This window comes from Pelophylax lessonae (genome assembly GCF_965119305.1).
Source record: "Pelophylax lessonae genome assembly, chromosome: 7".
Lineage (NCBI taxonomy): Eukaryota > Metazoa > Chordata > Amphibia > Anura > Ranidae > Pelophylax > Pelophylax lessonae.
The window spans coordinates 222,281,173-222,303,400 of NC_138774.1; the positions used below are offsets into that span (position 1 = coordinate 222,281,173).

Genomic DNA, 22,228 nt, shown 5'->3' on the forward strand with positions numbered 1-22,228 from the left:
ACACCACGCTGCAACGACTTAAATATTACAAGACTCATAGAGAACACCGACTATCGACACCACGCTGCAAAGACTTAAATATTACAAGACCCATAGAGAACACCGACTATCGACACACTTCAAAGACTTAAATATTACAAGACCCATAGAGAACACCGACTATCGACACCACGCTGCAAAGACTTAAATATTACAAGACCCATAGAGAACACCGACTATCGACACACTTCAAAGACTTAAATATTACAAGACCCATAGAGAACACTGACTATCGACACCACGCTGCAAAAACTTAAATATTACAAGACCCATAGAGAACACTGACTATCGACACCACGCTGCAAAGACTTAAATATTACAAGACCCATAGAGAACACCGACTATCGACACCACGCTGCAAAGACTTAAATATTACAAGACCCATAGAGAACATAGATTATCGACACCACACTGCAAAGACTTAAATATTACCTGACATTTATTAAGTACAACAATAATGGAATGCCTTTGGTCTGTCTTTTTAAAAATACACTATATTGTCAAAAGAATTGGGACAACTGCCTTTACACACACATGAACTTTAATGGCATCCCAGTCTAAGTCCATAGGGTTCAATATTGAGTTGGCCCACCCTTTGCAGCTGTAACAGCTTCAACTCTTCTGGGAAGGCTGTCCAGAAGGTTTAGGAGTGTGTCTATGGGAATATTTGACTGTTCTTCCAAGAGCGCATTTGTGAGGTCAGGCACTGATGTTGGACAATCAAGTTCCTCCACTCCAAACTCGCTCCTCCATGTCTTTATGGACCTTGCTTTGCGCACTGGTCCAAATCATTTGTTGGAGGGGGGATTATGGTGTGGGGTTGTTTTTCAGAGGTTGGGCTTGGCCCATTAGTTCCAGTGAAGGGAACGGATAAGGCATCAGCATATCAAGACATTTTGGACAATTTCATGTTCCCAACTTTGTGGGAACAGTTTGGGGATGGCCCCTTCCTGTTCCAACATGACTGCGCACCAGTGCACAAAGCAAGATCCATAAAGACATAGATGAGCGAATTTGAGGTGGAGGAACTTGACTGGCCTGCACCTCTGATAGAACACCTTTGGGATAAATTAGAGCAGAGACTGCGAGCCAGGCCTTCTCATCTAACATCAGTGCTTGATCTCACAAAGATGCTTCTGGAAGAATGGTCAAACATTCCTATAGACACACTCCTAAACCTTATGGACAGCCTTCCCAGAAGAATTGAAGCTGTTATAGCTGCAAAGGGTCAATATTGAACCCTACAGGCTAAGACTGGGATGCCATTAAAGTTCATGTGCGTGTAAAGGCAGGCGTCCAAATACTTTTGGTAAAATAGTGTAGGCGTAACCAGTACAGGGTAATACTACTATACAGGGTCCCATTAAAGCAAAGTTACATAGGTTGGTGCCTAGGAAGGCAAACATTAGATGTTGCTAGAATCAGATACATTTTTTTATTTTCCCATTTTATGTGATTCTTTGGGAAGATCGACTTCTAGGATGACTTGGATCTATTGATACTCGTTTTAAACCAGATTTCTGACCCTAATATGGAGTTAACTTTACCATCAGCCATGACAGTAACACCACCGGCAATATAATAGAGGAAGCTGATTGGATCTTCTATACTTGCATATCACGCCTGTCTAGACTCTTATAATTGGGAGTCTGGACCTCTGGTAAGGAGGCGTTTTATATCAATATCGGTGGATGATCAAAACGCACATCAATTACACTCGCTGCTATTGGATGTTCATCAAGGACTTCCCCTGCACTTTTTAGAACAGCACTAGTTGTACCCACTTTATGGACACTTGTTTATACAATATCTATGTTTAGCGCAGCAACATTTTTTATTGTTTCACATTTATCACGATTGGTCATGTTGTGTTGTTGCCAGCAGCTTGCATTTTTATATTTAGTCTTTATACCTGCGCAATCATTTTTTTTGTTTATAGTGTCTGATAAAAAGAACAATGTATTGCAGTCAACAACTAGCTGATATCTAAGAGCAGCACAGATAGTTCTTATTTCAACCTCACGATAAAACAATTCCATGCTAGAAGTAAAAAAAAGAGTAGCGCTGTCCTTTTTATTTTTTCCTGTGCTGTGAATGTCGGCTCCCCTGGGTGTTCTCACATGTTAGCCGTCTCATTGCTGTTTTTGTTCCGCCATTGATTTCAGTGCTAAAATAGCCATGCACTAAATTAGCTGCGTAGTGACATTTTTATCCTTTTAACTCACATTTCATCAGAACTTTGTTTTTCCTGGCAGGGTAATATCATCGACAACCTGTGACTAGACAGCTGACAATTCAAGTTGCAGCTTTTAAATAATCACTTAGCAAGCATTTCTGAAGTGGCCATATGGAATTCTAAGGACGGAGCGTATGCCAAGCATTGCGGTGTGATAAGCAGGACTGGATATCGGGTAGACGGCCCCCAAGACCACCTTCATTTATGCTCTGCTTAATGGTCATAGAAGTTTGTGGTCACAGAGTTCCATGCAGAATTAAAATTATTTCCATGTGTAACTGAAGCTGAATTTCTTGATTTTATGTTCTTCCCTAAGAATCACATAAAATGGGAAAATAAAAAAACTGATCTGGTTCTAGCAAAATCTAATTTTTGCATTCCTAGGCACCAACCTATGTCACTTTGCTTTAATGGGACCAGAGATGTATAGTAACTAAGTAGAACTACTTCACTACTGTACTTAAGTACCGAAAGGCGGTATCTGTACTTTCCTAGAGTAGAATTTTTTTCTCCTACTTCCACTTTTACTTCACTACATTTTTTCAATGATTTCAATACTTCTACTCCAATATTTTTTTTTTTTGTGCTGCATAGTTACTCGTTACAATTATAAAAATGACCACTGCCAGAACAGTAGATGGCAGGTTTCATGAAGCTCAAAACATGTGTATTATCAGCGCATACGAAAATAAAAGCTACTGTATGTATAAATAAAAGCTGCATTTGAAATAATAAAAAACAATATGATGTTCAAACTTTTGACTTCTTTCTTTAATAACTACATACCACAGTACTTGTACTTTTACTTTCAGTACTTGAGTAGCAATTTTTTTTTCAAAAACTACTGGTACTTTTACTTTCAATACTTGAGTAGCAAAATTTAAAACAAAAACTACTTGCAATACTTAAGTACAAAAAATGTTGAATACTTTAGTACTTCTACTCAAGTCACTTTTTGATCGAGCACTTCCACTTCTACTCAAGTCACTTTTTGATCGAGCACTTTTATTCAAGTATGGGTTTCGAGTACTTTATACAACTCTGAATGGGACCCTGTTTAGTAGTATTACCCTTTACTGGTTACTATACACCACATTACCTAAAGTATTGGAACATCTGCCTTTACACGAACATGGACTTTAATGGCATTCCATTCTTCAGGGCCGGATTAAGACCATCATGGACCTGGTGCTGGGGATTTTGGTGGGTCTTTTGAAAATGCAAATAATTAAAACAAATTAAATATTCAAACAAATTAAATAAAATAGAGAGGGGGGTGGGAGGGTGAGAGAGAGGGGGTGAGAGAAAAGAGGAAGGGTGAAAGAGAGAGAGGGGGAATGGGAGGAGGGGGGTAAGGGAGAAAGAGAGAGAGGGGGTGAGAGATAGTGAGACACAGAGAGAGAGGGGGGCTGAGAGAGAGGATGCCATTAGTTATTCTTAGAATTGTAGTAATGTGGCGGCATAGTAGCCTGTGATTTATATATCAATGCCGCCGTGATTTGCTTATAAATGCCACCATGATTAACATATCAATCATGTGAACACTGCACACAGAGCAGGGCTGGAAAGCATTGGTGACTCACTCACACTACTGGGCTGGGCCTATCTTAAGGAAGGGGCCTGGAGCTGCAGCTCCAATAGCCCCTATGTTATTCTGGCCCTGCCATTCTTAGTCCGTATGGTTCAATATTGACCCTTTACGGCTATATTAGCTTCAACTCTTTTGGGAAGGCTGTCCACAAGGTTTAGAAGTGTGTCTATGGCCCCCTTCCCCTCTTCCCTAATATTAAAGTTAAATGAGTCCTAATACAGAAATTGTGTCATGTTTTTGTTGCTTTCTGTGGTCCCTTTAAAATGTCTTACTTTGTCTAATGTCACCTGATGAAAAGTAATATGGAATCCTTCACAGATATACTATTTTACCAAAAGTATTGGGACACCTGCCTTTACACAGATATGAACTTTAATGGCATCCCAGTCTTAGTCCGTAAGGTTCAAAATTGAGTTGGCCCACTCTTTGCAGCTATAACAGCTTCAACATTTCTGGAAAGCTGTCCACAAGGTTTAGGAGTGTCTATGGGAATGTTTGACCATTCTTCCAGAAGCACATTTGTGAGGTCAGACACTAATGTTAGACAAAAAGGCCTGGCTCACAGTCTCTACTCTAATTCATTCCAAAGGTGTTCCATCGGGTGAGGTTAGGACTCTGTGCAGGCCAGTCAACTTCATCCACCTCAAACTCTCTCATCCATGTCTTTATGGATCTTGCTTTGTGCACTGGTGTGCAGTCATGTTGAAACAGAAATAGCCCATGCCCAAACTGTTTCCACAAAGTTGGGAGCATGAAAGTGTCCAAAATGTCTTGGTATGCTTTACGCCTTAAAAGTTCCCTTCACTTGAACTAAGGGGACAAGCCCAAACCCCTAAAAAACAACCCCACACCATTATCCCCCCTCCAAAAAATGATTTGGACCAGTCCACAAAGTAAGGTCCATAAAGACATGGATGAGCGAGGTTAGGGTAGAGGAACCCGGATGGCCTGCATAGAGTCTTGACCTTAACCCGATAGAACACCTCTGGGATGAATTAGAGTGGAGACTGCGAGCCAGTTCTTTTTGTCTAACATCGGTGCCTGACCTCACATACATCTCTGGTCCCATTAAAGCAAAGTGACATAGGTTGGTGCCTAGGAATGCAAAAATTAGATTTTGCTAGAACCAGATCAGTTTTTTTATTTTCCCATTTTATGTGCTTCTGCAAAAATGGTCAAACATTCCCATAAAATTGTGCAAAAAGGTAAATCAGCGCAATTAAATATAAAGTGGTATAGTGTTAAGACCCAATAATTTGGGACACATAAAGAAAATACAGCAGCTATATAGAACCTCCTTCACTAACGGGGAAAATGAACTATAGACAAATATGTATACAGCGCTATATAAAATCAAATAAAGTGACAATGTGCATCATATAACATTCCCATGGACACACTCCTAAGCCTTGTGGACAGCTTTCCCAGAAAAGCTGAAGCTGTTATAGCTGCAAAGGGTGGGCCAACTCAATATTGAACCCTACATACTAAGACTGGGATACCATTAAAGTTCATGTGCTTGTAAAGGCAGGTGTCCCAATACTTTTGGTAATATAGTGTACAATCTCCTTAAAGGTAGCTATATACACTATAATCTGATTGTACAACCCCCAGCTGCAAAGTGTAGGGGTGTACATACGCCATGGAATTATCTCCCTATTGCCTTTGGTGGGGAGTATTTATGCTGTACACATGTTCAAAAGCATGTGGTGGTGCACCATTTACAGGGTTGAGGTTGTGTACAAAATATTACCTGCTCACCCCTTGTCAAACACCTCTGAAAAGGATCTGTGGTGCATCACTTTTCAGAGGTGTTTGACAGGTGGTGAGCAGGCAATATTTCATACACCACCTGTCTTAACCCTGTAAATGCTGCAACAGACACATGTTTAAATATAGCCCTGATGTCCTTTGAGTGCTGTATGTATGACCCCTCGGAGTGATTCCTCTCACTTCCTGTTCCTATGATACAACAGGAAATGGGGTGAGGGGGGATCTCACTAATGGGAACATAGCAATAAAAAAAACTTTTGCCATCCTTCCATCCTTTAAGAAAACTCTTTATCTTCTTGTGTTTTAGCAATTCATAAAATCTGAGAGCGCTTACTTAACATTCTTTTACTCTCCTCTTATATAAGCCCACTAACACCACTCACAGGCAATCCTGAATTCCCTACAGGGTTGCGATCAAAACCTCCCCCTTCTTTTTCTACTTCTAAAATCAATTTCTTAATGACAGATGTTATTGATTCAACCAGCCTGAAACCTTTGACACAAATGAATGAGTTTTTGCCCTTTCATTCAAGTAGGTGGCTATTGTATTTCCAACTCTGTAACTTCTATAATTCATTAAAGACTACAGGTGATCCTCATCGTCCCTTTACCATTTTTTGAATATTTTTGTACACAACCTGACCCACCTACACATACTCTTTCCCTTCTTGATAATTTTTTCCTAACTGAGGAGCTAGGAGTTATTTTTTGCGGAGGAAGAAGTTGGTAAATCCTGCATATAGACCCAAAAATCTTCTGTTGCGAGTAGAATACAGGAACAAAATTATAAAGTCATTACGAGATGGTATCGCTGTCCTTGGATACTACACAAAATATTTCCAAATACATCAGACCAATGTTGGCGATGTCTGTCGCATGTTGGTACCATGCAACATATTTGGTGGAGTTGCCCTGTTTTGCACCCATTTTAAAATATATAGAACCTTTGCCTCAGAGACAGTGCCCCACACTCCACAAATAGCACTATTATCTATGTTACCTGAATCTGTTTCAAATGTTAAAAAGGAGAGTTTTCGTTTCTTCTTAGTGGCTGCACCTGTCCCCTCAATACCCACCAGTGCTGCTAATCAGTGCCCACCAGTGCCATCTATCAGTGCCCATCAGTTACACCTATCAGTGCCACCCATCAGTGCAGTCTCATCAGTGCCTCCTAATCAGTGTCCACCAGTGCCCCCGATCAGTGCCCACCATTGCCACCTATCAGTGTCCACCAGTGCTGCCAATCAGTGCCCATTAGTGCCTCATTATCAGTGTAACTTATAAGTGCTGCCTACCAGTGCCTATCAGTGCCCATGAGTTCTGCCTATTAGTGTCATCTATCATTGTCCATCAGTGCCACCCATCAATGCCCATTAGTGGCATCTATCAGTGCCAATCAGTGCCCCATCAGTGCAGATCAGTGCCACCCATCAGTGCAGATCACTGCCACCCATCAGTGCCCATCAGTGCCACCTGTCAGTGCCCACCAGTGCCACCCATCAGTGCTGCTAATCAGTGCCTCATCATCAGTGTCACTTATCAGTGCTGCTTATTAGTGCCGTCTACCAGTGCCATCTATCAATGCCCATCAGTGTCACACCTCCCTGTGTTGTCTATCAGTGCCACCTAACAGTGCCCATCAGTGCAACTCAGTGCCTCCTGATCAGTGCCCACCAGTGCTGCCTCATTCATGCACATCAGTGCCACCTATCAGTGCCCACCAGTGCCACCTATCAGTGCCCACCAGTGCCTCATCCTCAGTGTCAATTATCAGTGCTGCCTATTAGTGCCACCTATTAGTGTCCATCAGTGCCACCTATCAGTGCCACCTCTCCATGTCATCTATCAGTGCCACCTATTAGTGTCCATCAGTGCCACCCATCAGTGCAGATCAGTGCCTCCTGATCAGTGCCCACCAATGTCGCCTCATCAGTGCCACCTATCAGTGCCCACCAGTGCCAAATATCAGTGCTGCCAATCAATGCCTCATCATCAGTGTCACTTATATGCCTATTAGTGCCATCTACCAATGCCTATCAGTGCCACCTCTACATGCCACCTATCAGTGCCACCTATCAGTGCCCATCAGTAACACCCATCAGTGAAGATCAGTGCCTCCTGATCAGTGCTCACCAGTGCCGCCTCATCAGTGCACATCAGTGCCCACCAGTGCCACCTATCAGTGCCCATCAGTGCCGTCTATCAGTGCCCATAAGTGCCACTCATCAGTGCCTCCTGATCAGTGCCCACCAGTGCGCCTCATCAGTGCCCATCAGTGCAGCCTACCAGTGAAAGAGAAAAATTACCGCTTTGCAAAATGTTATATCAATATGAAAAACGTTTGTTTGTTTGTTTGTTTTTTTTTTTTTTATAAATGTTTGGTGTTTTTTTGTTTGTTTAGTAAAAAATAAAAAACCCAGTGGTGATTAAATACCACCAAAAGAAAGCTCTATTTCTATGAAAAAAATGATAAAAATTTCACATGGGTACAGTGTTGCATGGCCACACAATTGCCATTCAAAGTGTGAGAGCGATGAAAGCTGAAAATTGGCCTGGGCAGGAAGGGGGTATAAGTGCCCAGTAAGCAAGTGGTTGGGGCACCTATGAGCTTTACTATATGTTTTCATGTTGTTAATTGTGTTTCTTTCTTTCCTTTTTGTAAACCTTTACAAATATCTATAATGAAAAATGTCAATAAAAATATATTATACATATATAAAAAACAGAGGTTCTAAACCTTTATTAATCTATCTGAAACTAAAAAGAAATGTCAGCTGAAGTCACAACATCACAGATCTTATCCATCAGACACTCACCTGGCTGTCACCTCTATATTGGAAATGGCGTAGAAATACTTTCTCAGATTATCCCGCTGCACGTAAGTCCCACCCAGTGCCGGGCGCAACAAACGGAGCCGCAGGTCAGTGAAAGTGAAAAAGTCCTTTAAACCTTTGGCGCTCTCCATCCGAGTGTACAAGTCCTCCATCTTTTGCAGATCTGAGCCAGCAAAGATTGCGAAACGTCGTCGAACCTCAAAGAGCACATTTTTCTCCTTCTTGGAACCCGCCCAGCGGGAGTACTCTTCTGTGCACAGCACGCGGGTGACGTTATTTGCTATGAGATTCACCACCTTCTTGGGGGTCATGCTAAATGCTTCAATACAATCATCAGCGTAGTATTGGTAAGGGTGCCAAGTTCTGCCATAGTCTAATGACTTCTCCAGCATCATCATAGTGGGCCGTCCATACTCAAAGGTGACTACAATGTCATCCGTTAACTCAATAGTCTTGTTCCAGGATAACGTGATGTTAGCCTCCAGAGGATCTGGGTATCTTTTCCATGTGACGCTTTGCCAGTAAGTGGCCAGGTCTTCTTCGTCTTTGTCCACCATGAGACTAGGCGGGTGGGCAAGGTCAGGTGTGAAGGCATCGCACTCATCGCTGCAGAGGTACGGGTTCTCCTGTTGGAAAGAAGGCAAAGGTTTTTGGTTTTACATGTGGCTACATGACAAATTCAAGTCAGCAATGCTCAGAGCTTTCATTGGTTTTATTTTTTATTCATTGTTACATTTTTATTATTTTAATTTTATTTAAGAGCCCATTCAGACTAGCGCGACACGACTTTGGGGGGCGACCTGTGAAGTCGCGTGCACCGCTGTGCACCGCGACTTGCAGAGACTTCATATAATGGAAGTCTATGCAAGTCGCTCCAGGTCGCCCCAAAGTAGTACAGGACCCTTTTTCTAAGTCGGAGCGACTTGTGTCGCTCCTATTAGAAAGGGTCCTGTGCTAATCAATGGACCGCGACCGAGCGCGACTTGTCAGGCTAATGTGAATGGGCTCTTAATCTGAACTTCATTAAGGTAATAAATAATGTTCTGGGAACTATCTCCCTCACCCCTCCCGCTTCCTTTCCAATTGTAGAACTACAGGCAAAAACCTTTTTTTTTTTTCTTTTTTATTATGGCTAAAGCAAGGGAGGGTTATAACCCCTGTCAGATTTTTTTTTTTTTTTTCACCATCTGTCTCCCATTGCAGAGATTTCCCTTCACTTCCTGTCCCATAGGCCAAACAGGAAGTGAGAGAGGAAATCTCTGCAAATCAAGTGAGTTCCTTGGGGACCCCCATGTCACCAGAACTAGTGTCCCCCTTGGAAGATTTCCCCTCTGATTCTTTTCGGGGACAACCCAAAATAGTTTTTTTACTTTCACTTTCAATGCTAACAGTAAACAGGACAAATAGAGAGACTGAATCTCCCTAACCGCTTGCTGACCGCCGCCCGACTATATACGGCGGCGGTCAGCCCCCCCTGGGCAAAGTGACGTATATATAAGTCACTAGCCCGCGAGCCAATAGGGGGCGAGCGCACGCCGCCGGAGGAACGCTCCCGCCCCCGCTCATTCTCGGACACTCCAGCGCGAGTGATCGGCGGCTCGGATGGTCACTCGCGATCGTCCGCTGCAGAGGGAGAAAGGCAGGCCGCTGATGTAACCAAAGCCGCCTGTCGTTCTCCCTGGTGTAACTGCAGAGATCATAAGATCCTGCTATTTAGGATCGTATGTCTCTGTGGTTACATCAAAAGAAACGCCCCTTTACAGTTAGAAGCATGCCCCTAGGGACACATTTAACCCCTGCCTCTCCAATAAAGTTAACCCCTTCCCTGCCAGTGTCATTTTTACAGTAACAGTGCATATTTATAGCACTGATTACTGTAGTAATGTCACTGGTCCCCCCAAAAGTGTCAAAAATGTCAGTCAAGGGTCCGATCTGTCCGCCGCAATGTCGCAGTCCCGCAAAAAAAAAAAATCGCAGATCGCCGCCATTACTCTTTAAAAAAAAAAACCACCAAAAATGACAGAAATCTTTCCCTTAGTTAGTAAACGTAATAACTTTTGCGCAAACCAATCAAAATACGCGTTTTGCAATTTTTTTCTTTACCAAACATATGAAGCAGAAAACAAATTGGCCAAAAATGTTAAAAATTTTGATTTTTTACATTTTTTTTGGGGGATTTCATATAAAAAAATGTGAAAAATATTGTTATTTTTGCAAAATTGACGCTCTTTTTTTGTTTATAGCGCATGATCAAAAAAATCGCACAGGTGATCAAATACCACCAAAAGAAAGCTCTGTTTGTGGGAACAAAAGGATGTCAATTTCATTTGGGTACAGCGTCACACGGCCACGCAATTGTCCGTTAAAGTCACGCAGTGCCGAATCGCAAAATAGGCCCTGGTCAGGAAGGGGGTAAAATCTTCTGGGGCTTAAGTGGCTAATGGGGGCACAGACAGCAAAAAAAATGACAAGTATTCTAATCCATCTCCACTCTACCAAAAAGCTATAAAAAAATTTAAAAATATTTTTTTATTTATGCTTTGATTTTTAAAGTAAAACTAAAAGCAAACCTTTTTTTTTAGTTATAGATCTAAAAGAGGAAAATTGGACCGGACTTTAAAGGCGAAATAGAATGCATAATATGAGAAAACAAAAATATTTTATTGGTGTACAAATTTCATAAAAAACACATAAAGTTCAATTGTTAAAAAAATAATCACATACAAATCATGTGTTTTTTACATTTGTACACCAAAAAAATATGGTTTTTACTCATATTACGCGTTCCATTTTGCCTTTAAAGTCTGGTCCAATTTTCCTCTTTTAGATCTTAGTATATTTAGGGATGTGACAAAGGAGTATTGTCTGTATTATGTTTTTGGGGGGTTTTGGAAAGAGTGGAGAGGGATTAGAACCCATGCCACGTTTTTATTGCTGTCTGTGCCCCTATAAGGGAGGATCACCCTCTCTATTTGTCCTGTTTACCGATATATTGAAAAGTAAAACAAAATCGTAAATTTTGGATTGTCCCCAGAACAGTAATAGAGGGGAAATTATCCAATGGGGACACTAATTCTGGTGACCTGGGGGTCCCCAAGAGATTACATAAATTTGCAGGAATTTCCTCTCACTTCCTGTTTAGGCAATGGAACAGGAAGTGAAGAGAAATCTCCCCAATGTGACAAAGATGGTAAAAAAAAAAAAAAACCTGACAGCGGGTATAATCCTCCCTTACTCCATGCAAAATGAGAAACACATTTTGCCTATAATTCTACTTTAAAGCTGAACTCCAGGAAACATTTAAATTACTCCTGCAGTGGTGCATCCCCTGCAATTTCCTATTGAATGCAGTACTCTCCAATCGAATGATTTGAAATGCGGGGCGGTGACCTTAGGACCTTCACCTTGTCCAGAGAATGCTTGGCATTTATTGAGCAAATGCTAAGTGTTCCCTGAATGGCACTCATGCTGAGCGAGAAACCTTTTGTTTTTTCAGAAGGGCAACTTATCGGCATGGAACCTGGAAGTTAGTGGCAATTACTTTAGTAGTGGTGCCCACTATAGTGATTTCCAGCTTCCACTGTGGTCTTTAACCAGTTGCCGACCGCCGCAAGTACATATACTGCGGCGGTCAGCCCCGTCCAGGCAAAGTGACCCGCCCCCGCTCGCTCACTGGGATCCTGGTATGACATATACATGCTTACATTAAGGTCCAAGCTGGACCAATGTATCCATGCAAAAATCTGCATACCTGTAATAAAGCATACATTATAGCAATGTGTAGGTGTTTTTGCACTTCTTTTTAGCTGTACCATCATCAACGACTAAAAAATTGCAGCTTTTAAATGGACTGATGCTAGAGCAGCCATTCTCAACCAGGGTTACATCGAACCCTAAAGTCCCACAGAGGTTGCTAGGGGGTTCCTTGAGCAATTTCTGCCTTTCAGATAAATAAACACTGACCCCAAGGATCTTTTTAGCTATCTGTAAGGTGGAATCCTCCCAATGATCTTAGATGTAAGGGCTGTCTTAATGCTTTGGCACGCCTGGGCATTTCCCAGGGGCCCCAGGTGCATGGGAGTCCCATGATCAAGGCCAGGACAGCGGGGGAGCAGGCACTGTGTTGGGGGGGGCTTGCATTGGCGATTTGTGCTGCTCTTCTTTGACAGGGGTAACTGCAATGTCACTCCTGTCAGAAGGAGCAGCAGTTGGCTTCTACTGGAGACAGGATTTAGCTTTCTCCCCCCCCACTTGCAGGAGGTGGAGAACTCAATTCAGTCTCAGTGCAGGAGATGAAGGAGAAGCTGCCTTCATTGCAGGTGGAAACTGCAATGTGTCTGTGAGTACCAGCGGGAGAGGGGGGACCACAACTGTGATGTAAGGGGCACTGTGATGGGGACACCTTATGTATATGGACACTGTGACACTGTGGACACTGTGATGGGGACACTGTGATCTGATGTATGCGGACACTGTGATGGTCATACCTGATGGATGGGGATAGTGTAATAGGGACACTGTGATGGAGACACCGGATGTATTGGTACACCTGATGGATGGGGATACTGTGATGGGGACACCTGACTTAAGCGGGCACTGTGACTGAGACACCTGATGGATGGAGGACACCTGATATAAGGGGGCACTGTGATGGGGGATACCTGCTGGATGGGGACACCTGATATAAGCGGGCACTGTGACTGAGACACCTGATGGATGGAGGACACCTGATATAAGGGGGCACTGTGATGGGGGACACCTGATGGATAGGGACACCTGATATATGCGGGCACTGTGACTGAGACACCTGATGGATGGAGGACACCTGATATAAGGGGGCACTGTGATGGGGACACCTGATGGATGGGGACACCTGATATAAGGGGGCACTGTGATGGGGGACACCTGATGGATGGAGGACACCTGATATAAGGGGGCACTGTGATGGGGGACACCTGATGGATGGAGGACACCTGATATAAGGGGGCACTGTGATGGGGACACCTGATGGATGGGGACACCTGATATAAGGGGGCACTGTGATGGGGGACACCTGATGGATGGAGGACACCTGATATAAGGGGGCACTGTGATGGGGGACACTTGATGGATGGGGACACCTGATATATGCGGGCACTGTGACTGAGACACCTGATGGATGGAGGACACCTGATATAAGGGGGCACTGTGATGGGGACACCTGATATAAGGGGGCACTGTGATGGGGGACACCTGATGGATGGAGGACACCTGATATAAGGGGGCACTGTGATGGGGGACACTTGATGGATGGGGACACCTGATATATGCGGGCACTGTGACTGAGACACCTGATGGATGGGGACACCTGATATAAGGGGGCAATGTGATAAGGAAACCTGATGCAGACTGGTAGGGGCCCCAGTGCATTACTTTTCCCAGGGGTCCATGAAGCTATTAAGTGGGCACTTTGTAAGGAGCATTCTTCTCAGTGACCCTCACACCAATGTACCTGAGCTATAGATAACACAATTATTATCAGGGGTACCTTTAAACTTAAAAGGTATTTCATGGGTTCCTGCATGTTATAAAGGATGAAAAAGTTTGCAGTAGAGCAGCCTTTATTAACCTTTTCAACAAAGAGGAACCCTTGAAATAACTTTCCAGTCTCAGGAAACCCCTGCTAAAAATGATTATATCTACAACTCATGATACATTAGTGTGATGGTCAGTGAGAAGAATGTTCCTTACACTTGTGGTCACTGGGAAGAATTACCCCCTTATAAATAACTAAAAAGATCAATGGTGTCAGTGGAAAGTTATCTGAGAGGCAGAAATTGCTCATTGCTCAAAGAACCCCTAGCAACCGGAGGGACCCTAGGGTTCCACTGAACTTTAGTTGAGAAACCCTGCAATAGAGTATTGATCATACAGACTTTCTTCAAAACATGCTAGTTGTCTGGCTGTCATGCTGATCCTTTTATAGTGTAGCTACGAGAACGTGTGCTGAATTAGCTAAAACAGCAAGGATGAGGTCAGTTACTGACGCTGAAAGAGATGACCTGACCCTCAATGGGCATTCAATTCAATTTAATTCCAAACGTGTTCGGTTGGGTTGAGGACAGGGTTGTGTGCAGGTTACTGGAGTCCCTTCTATACCAAACTCATCAAACCATGTCTTCGTGGTCTTGACTTTGTGAAAAGATTCTTCCCCAAACTGCTACAAGGATAGCGATGCACAATTATCTAAAATGTATTTTTATTCTGTAGCATTAACAGTACCCTTTATTGATAAGACTTGAATTTAGATAGGGTACTCACAGACTTTAAAAAATGATATCCAAAATCGCGCAAAAAAGGGAAGTTATCGCATCAAAGATAATTATTCAGAAATGTCTGATCATATATAACAGAAAGGGAAAACGAAAGTTCTGAGGCTAAAATGACTAAAATATGCTAGGATGCTAAGGCTCGGTTCACACTACGTCGCTCCGACTTAGGGGGCGACCTGTGAAGTCGCGTGCAGCGCGACTTCGGCACGACTTGCACGGACTTCATAAAATGAATGTCTATGCAAGTCACTCCGAGGTCGCCCTGAAGTAGTACAGGACCCTTTTTCTAAGTCGGAGCGACTTGTGTCGCTCCTATTAGAACCGGTCCTGTACTACTCAATGGACCGCGACGGTGCGTGACTTGCCAGGCTGACCAAGTTGCCTGACAAGTCGTAATAGTGTGAACCGGCACTAAAGGTGCATAATAGTCTATTACATAGTTACATAGTTAGTGAGGTTGAAAAAAGACCTCAGTCCAACCTATGATGTGTGTGTGCTGCTAGCCGTACATTGTATACCCCTGTATGTTGTACATTGTATACCCCTGTATGTTGTACATTGTATACCCTTGTATGTTGTGGTCTTTAAGGTGCCCATCTAATAGTTTTTTGAAACTATCAATGCTCCCTGCTGATACCACTGCTTGTGGAAGAGTATTCCACATCCTTACCGCTCTGACAGTGAAGAACCCCCTACGTACTTTAAGGTTAAACCGCCTTTCCTCTAGTTTTAGTGAGTGGCCACGTGTCTTATTGTATTCCCTTTCTCTCAATAGTTTGTTCCATATGCTAGGGTCGCCAGTACAGTATTTGTACATTGATATCATATCCCCCCTCAATCGTCTCTTCTCCAGAGAGAATAAGTTCAGTGCTTGTAGTCTTTCCTCATAGCTGATGTCCTCCATTCCCTTAATTATTTTTGTTGCCCTTCTCTGGACTCTCTCCAGTTCCAGCACATCCTTCCTGGGGACCGGTGCCCAGAACTGGACAGCATACTCCAGATGTGGCCGGACCAGAGTCTTGTAGAGCGGGAGAATAATCTCTTTATTTCTGGAGTGAATCCCCTTTTTTATACATCCCAGTATTTTGTTGGCTTTGCTTGCAGCGGCTTGGCATTGCATGCCACTGCCAAGCCTGTTGTCTACCAGTACCCCCATGTCCTATCCCATCTTAGATTCACCCAGAAGTTCCCCCCTATTAGAAGGTCTTCTATTTACATCCAAAAACACTAGTAGCAGCTCCCCAATGAGACTGAAGTTATCTCTTTAAGGAAAAAAGGAGACAGCAGAGGACACCAACTAAGTGTAGTATATATGGAAATTTTATGGCAGAAGAGTGGAATGATTCGGAGAGTCAATGCTCCTTCATTGATGCTCCAAAACGTGTAGCCAAGCCCCGACCTTGCAGTCCTCCTACGTGTGGCATTATCTCTGGTCCTGTGCCTTCCGTGTACTCCACCATGGCTAAAGCACTTCTTGGATCGGCTGTCTGTGCTTTCCATGTAGCTGGCGGCCACTACTTCGGAACTCAACCACCACGATCGGCTGTCTGTGCTTTCCATGTAGCTGGCGGCCACTACTTCGGAACTCAACCACCACGATCGGCTGTCTGTGCTTTCCATGTAGTTGGCGGCCACTACTTCGGACCTCAACCACCAACAGTCCACCAGGATGAATACTGTCTAGCCTACATGAGTGTTGATCAGAGACACGCTTTTACTTGTTTTTACAATGTGAGTTGCTACTTGATTTTATACAACTACATTTCCATATATTCTACACTTAGTTGTCTCCTTTTGGCTATATAGGTAGGCGTAATGGTAAGGGTCTTTAGATGTTTGCTGTAGAGTCTACCATCAATATAGATAGATTGCTTATTTTTCCGGTCAGTCTAGTTTCATTCAATGGGAAATTAGGAATGCCAAATTTCACAAATCTGGTGTGATGAGTAAACAGGGAAAGCCAACTGCTCTAACTAAATAAATCAACCTTCTATAATATATGAAGAAAATTGGAACTGGATTGACAGGAGGGGAGGGATATCATTAGAGCCAGAAAATATTGGTTGCACATGAGAAAACATTGGAAATGGAAAAAACATATAAATATAGGGCTTTAAACTGAATACGTCATGCTTGTTATGTATAAGGAGCCACAACACCTTAGAAAAGGGAGACGTGAGAGCAGCAACGTGCTATCAAAATCTATCCCTGGCCCATTTATTCTAACTTGCTGGTTTGATCTGAATTCACTTTCAATATCCTGTAATTACATTAAAGGACACAGCGGGCAGAATGTTCTCTGCAGACAGGAAAAAACACTGAAAATGCAATCTTAAATGTCTTAAAGCAGACCCAGGACGCGAAGGGCAGCTCATCCTATTCCTTACCCCAGGCTCACACATTTGCAGCAATTTTTTATTGTTTTTGGAGAGCACTTTTTTTTTTGACAACTGCCCTCTCTAACTTCATCAATTCTTGCCTAGGAGACGATGAAGTCAGCCTGGCCTGTCAATCCCACCCGCAGCCTCCTGGGACACATCATACATCCCAGGAGACTCTTCCTCCATCCAGGCTCATTTGTAGTAGGGTACATACTATTTATTTATCAACGAGTATGAGTATCAATAATTTAGATCAAGTACTTACCAATACTTTGCAGTGCGATTTGCATCAATATAAAAAAAATTGGTGCATGCGATTTGTTTAGGAATGCAGTGTGATTCCTGTCCAAATCGCATGTGATTTCCCCCACTTCACCTCTGTGTGTGTGTATAGAAAGGGAAAAGCACCATCTAGTGGGCAGTTTAATAAAAATGTTAGAACCCACAGTACATATCTTGCCAAATGCAGAATCTGCATAGGTGTCCCAGTCCCGCTGATGATAGCAAATGACGACCGCTAGAGGTGCTCACAGGGCTGGAGGAGATGTGGAGGTGGTCCGCTCCTAAGCTGACATTGCGTCCGCCCTATACCCACAGGGTCCCGGAACATCTCCTCCAGCCCCGTGAGCACCTCCAGCGGCCTTGATTTGCTATCATGGGCGAAGCCAAGACACCTATGCAGATTTTGCATTTGACCAGATATGTACTGTGGGTTGTAAAATTTTTAATAAACTGCCCACTAAATGGCACTTTTGCCTTTCTATACCCATGTACACAGCAGCGGTGGGGGAAATCGCATGCAATTTGGACAGGAATCGCACTGCATTCCTGTTCAAATCGGTTTTGGTATTGAGAGCATTTGCGCCAGTAGCGACACTCGTGCAAATGTTTGGTATCGGCACTGATCCCTAATTTGTAGTATTTTTTTCAGGTAGCAGGAATTTTTTTTTTCTTTTTTGGCAGGTGCCCACTTCCAATTCCTCATTCCTAGGTGAGGGTGATGTCAGTCTCCTAGGGCACGTTACACATTCCGAGAGGGTGTAGTACCAGTCTTACTGAAATGCCATGCCTCAAGCGTATCTCAGGAAGTTAAATCCAAGACGGTGGCACCATGGGCATCCGCAGGTAGGGGCAGGGGGGGGGGCATTCTTTACCAGTTTTCAGAGGGGCGAGCACCACTCAAGTGACCCGTCAGCTCTCTCCTCTCCCCAAATGACAGCTTCCTGCAGCGGGCGGGGCCAAGGATTCCTCATTGATGTCAGTCGTGAGGGGAAGAGGAGAAGAGGGGGAGAGGAGTAGAGAGGCGGTGGGTCACCTGAGCGGCGAGTGGCGCTCTCAAAACCTGTAAAGAATGGCTTATTTTTATAGAACACAGACACAGGGGCACACAGGAATATTAAACAGACTGTAGACAGGATATAAAACTTTAAATGAAACTACAGCAGCAGAGGGGGGGGGGGTGCACTGACGCAGGAGCAGACAAGCAGGGAGAGAGGGGGGGGGGAGGACAGAGGAGGATAGGAGGGCTGCGGGTGAAGGAGGCACGTAAACTGACCACAGTGTCAGGGCTCAGCAGCCATGGCATAACGTGGTCAGTTTACAGAGGGGAGGACATAGCCAGGCAGGATCAGCCAGGTATTTTAGGTGATAGAAGGGGCCAAATTACACAGCAAAGCACTGTGCTGTATAACATGCTTTAAGAGAACAGGATCAATTTATTTTTTTTAGGTTAACAAATGCTTTAAAAATAAATGCTGGTATTTGCTCTTTAAAAATAAATACTCAAAATAAGTATAATGACTAAGCCCTTCCCCTTCATGACATTGTTAAAAGGGGGCGGGGCATTTGTGACCAAAAATGATGCCTCCTATAGGGAGGACAGAGCTGTTCTCAAGTGGGCTGGTAAAGTCCGTCTGAACAGATGGCCGACCCAATGGCTTCAGTATTTCTGACTTTTCTCTAATTTTACTGACTTGTGTACTTGTGTACAGAGCCACCGAGGAAGAGGCTTATGCCTTGAAACGCGTCAGCCGTCATCCTAATAGGACAAGGGACATTCGTATGGACTACTCTCGATACTCAAGATTTTGAGTCCGATGTGATTGATTTATACCTTTGCTCGTGAGTAGCCATTTTTATGTTTTAACAATAAATATAATATTGAGGATAATGCGCTAGGTCGATACGCCTTTCTTTGTGTTTCTTTTTTTATTCACCGTTTCATCAAGGGGGAGGGGGCCCACATTTAAAAAGCAGACCTTGCTTTCAGGTGCAAGGCCCACTTTAACACAAAAGTATTGGGAAGCTTGCCTTTACACCCACAGGAACTTTAATGTCATCCCATTCTTATTCCATAGGGTTTAATATTGAGTACCCTTTGCAGCTATAACAGCTTCAGCTCTTCTGGGAAGGTTGTCCCAGACGGACCACACCATACCCTCCCCCCCGGACCACACCAGCTCCAGCCAGCACACCCAACCCCCCCCGGTTGCCAGCTCACCCACCCTGGGCAGGCAGCGGCTTCCCCCTGCGTCTCCTCCATGGGTCGGGCTTTCCCTGCGTCTCCTCCCTCCTCAGCCAATAGCATGGCCTCTGCTTTTGGCTAATCTGAAAACGGGTCTCAGGATCCGCTTCCTGATTAGCCAGGAGGAGAATCCGTGGGGCAATAGCGAATATTCATTCGCCATTGTCACACAACTGGGTGGGCTCAGGGCGCAGTGCTCTGCGCCCTGGACCCACCCTTTTTTGAAGCCTTTGGCTCTAATCACGTGCTTCAAAAAAAAAAACCCCATTGGAATCCATGCATCCGGTGCCCTGCATGTAGATTAGGGGGCCGGACGCATTGGATAGGGGGGCAGAGCCCCTGTGCCCCCAATGGACTGGCCGCCACTGTTACAGAGGCTCTGGACACTGTACAACCCCCTCATGGCTATAGCCCGATCTCCTGCCTAGTCTTTGAACTGCTCTGGTGAACAACAGCAGATTAAGTTGCTCTACCTGAGCCAACTCCTAAAATGGTGCATTCAAATGAATGCATAGTGGTTCTGTACATAGTTTATTCAATGTTGTCAGATCGTAAACATTTAAGATTAACTTCACGTACATCAGTATATGAACAAGAGCCCTCACTCTGAAGTTTCAATCAGACAAAGCCAGCCTGAGAGCAGACAGCATCTGCTGGAATGTCTCTTTAGCTACCTCATAGAACTCTGGGAGTCCTTTATCATATAATAAATGTTTATTTGTAGAAATAATGATTGTATAAACATGATACAAAAAAAAAAAAAAAAAACCACAAAAAACAAAGAAATGCATGCATCAATTGAAAAAAGTCCAGGCTAAAAAAATTAAATTGACCCCAAATATTGGGCCCCATTAAAACCTGTGCATTGCAGTAGCAGGTGGTAAAACCTGCGTTTTAATGCACAGCCCACACACCCCACATGTGTTTCAGCACACCGTAATGCTCAGATGTGAACCATGTGAGTTCGGGTGTGCTTCAGGACATTCAAAATAAATGGGCTGCCTTGAAGCAGCGCACTTTCACACACAAGAATGTGTTGCATTATTGAATGTCTGAATGGGTACATATAATTTTACTTTAAAAGAAGCTGCTGGTCAAAGTAGATATACAGAAGCTGGCATGGGCTATACTTAAAGTTGAGGGCTACTCAGCACATCTCTGCTGTCAGCAAAGTTCATGCTCCTTATTGGAGATCTCTAGCTCTGGTTCATCACAAAGTGTGCTGGAGCTCTACAGAGAACAAGGATACTACTCTGAAGTATGCTGACAGGGGACAGGCTTTTCTTCTCAGGCTGTAGCTGTTTTTTAAAGAAAATGTAGCACCATAGCATGAGCTATTTACCACCCACCCACTCAAACTAAATTTACATAATCTCCCCTGCTTAGGGCAGGGTAGCTAAAAAAAAAAAGAACTGTAGGACTTTGCACAATTTTTGTTTTAATGCACCCGGAATGTTTTTAGATGTTCAATTGAGCTTCAAATGAACCCACTCTAGGGGCATATCTCCTATAGCTCCAAACGCCTCGGGTAGTGCCTGATTTTTACAGATCCTTCACAAAACCGCATTTAACAGACTGATCCATCTAACACCACTTAGCAAGACATTTCCACCTGTAATGAAATAAAGATCATATGTATTCTATGCTATGTCTGTGATAATTCTCATGGGAACCAGACTGAAGTGGTTTTTAAAGGATCAAGAGAAAAGTCTATATAATGATTGGAAATGATGTACAATGAACCTTGAATACTAAGTGAGCTGTGGGAAATATATATATTTGCATTCACCTGATAGGAAAATATTCTCTCTTGGAGCTGGGCCCATTTTTGCTTTAAACTGCATTAGTACCACCAGCAACATCTATCATCCTATTTCTTTTGATGAAAATATGTAAACCTGTAACGGGGGAGTAAGACTGGTGATCCGTCACATCCTCCATTTTTCCACAAGCTAGGGTCACATGAGAGGTTCCCCCTCGTGACGGGTGTTTGGACTATGCCAGGCATTGAACAGGGTCACTAACCCTTGTGAAGGGCAATACTTCGCCCGAGGTCATGCTCACCAATGCCTGGGGACCAGGCAGGTGCCACGGTGATGGGAAATATCAAAGATTCAAACATTCAGGCAGTCTCCTAACTCCATGATTAGCTCTGTGTGTGCAGCACCAAGGATATGGAGTTCCTCCTTCAAACTTTTTCATATAATGTTCTACACACTCATGTTGTTGTATGTGTTGCATTCGGAGGGGCAGGCTGAGCCTCTGCGCATTCCACCAGTCAGAATAGGGTCCCACCTAGCACGCAAATCTCATGCGTGCTCTCAGTTCCCTCTTCTCTTTCCATACCAAGTGACCAGGCCTAGATTTCCGTAATGCTACTCAAGTCCCAGTGACCGACGGAGATGGACAGCTAGGCAGGGAGTCCAGGGAGGGAGAACCGGTCACCTATCGGGTACCCCGCCAATGACTGGTTGCGGTTTCTCCTCGTAGTCACTCATGAAACTTTACTGTAGTGTTGTTGCGTATATTCCACCTTATG

At 43.7% G+C, this 22,228-nt stretch overlaps 1 protein-coding gene across 2 annotated transcripts in view; it reads right to left on the reverse strand.

Annotated features, from left to right (window-relative positions):
- NTNG2 (netrin G2) overlaps positions 1-22,228 on the reverse strand; it is a 216,132-nt gene that overhangs the window by 98,415 nt on the left and 95,489 nt on the right. For both annotated transcript variants that reach the window (XM_082263920.1, XM_082263921.1), the window contains one exon: positions 8,456-9,099. In XM_082263920.1, coding sequence (XP_082120046.1) covers positions 8,456-9,099 — 644 coding nt within the window. The remainder of the gene's footprint in view (positions 1-8,455; positions 9,100-22,228) is intronic.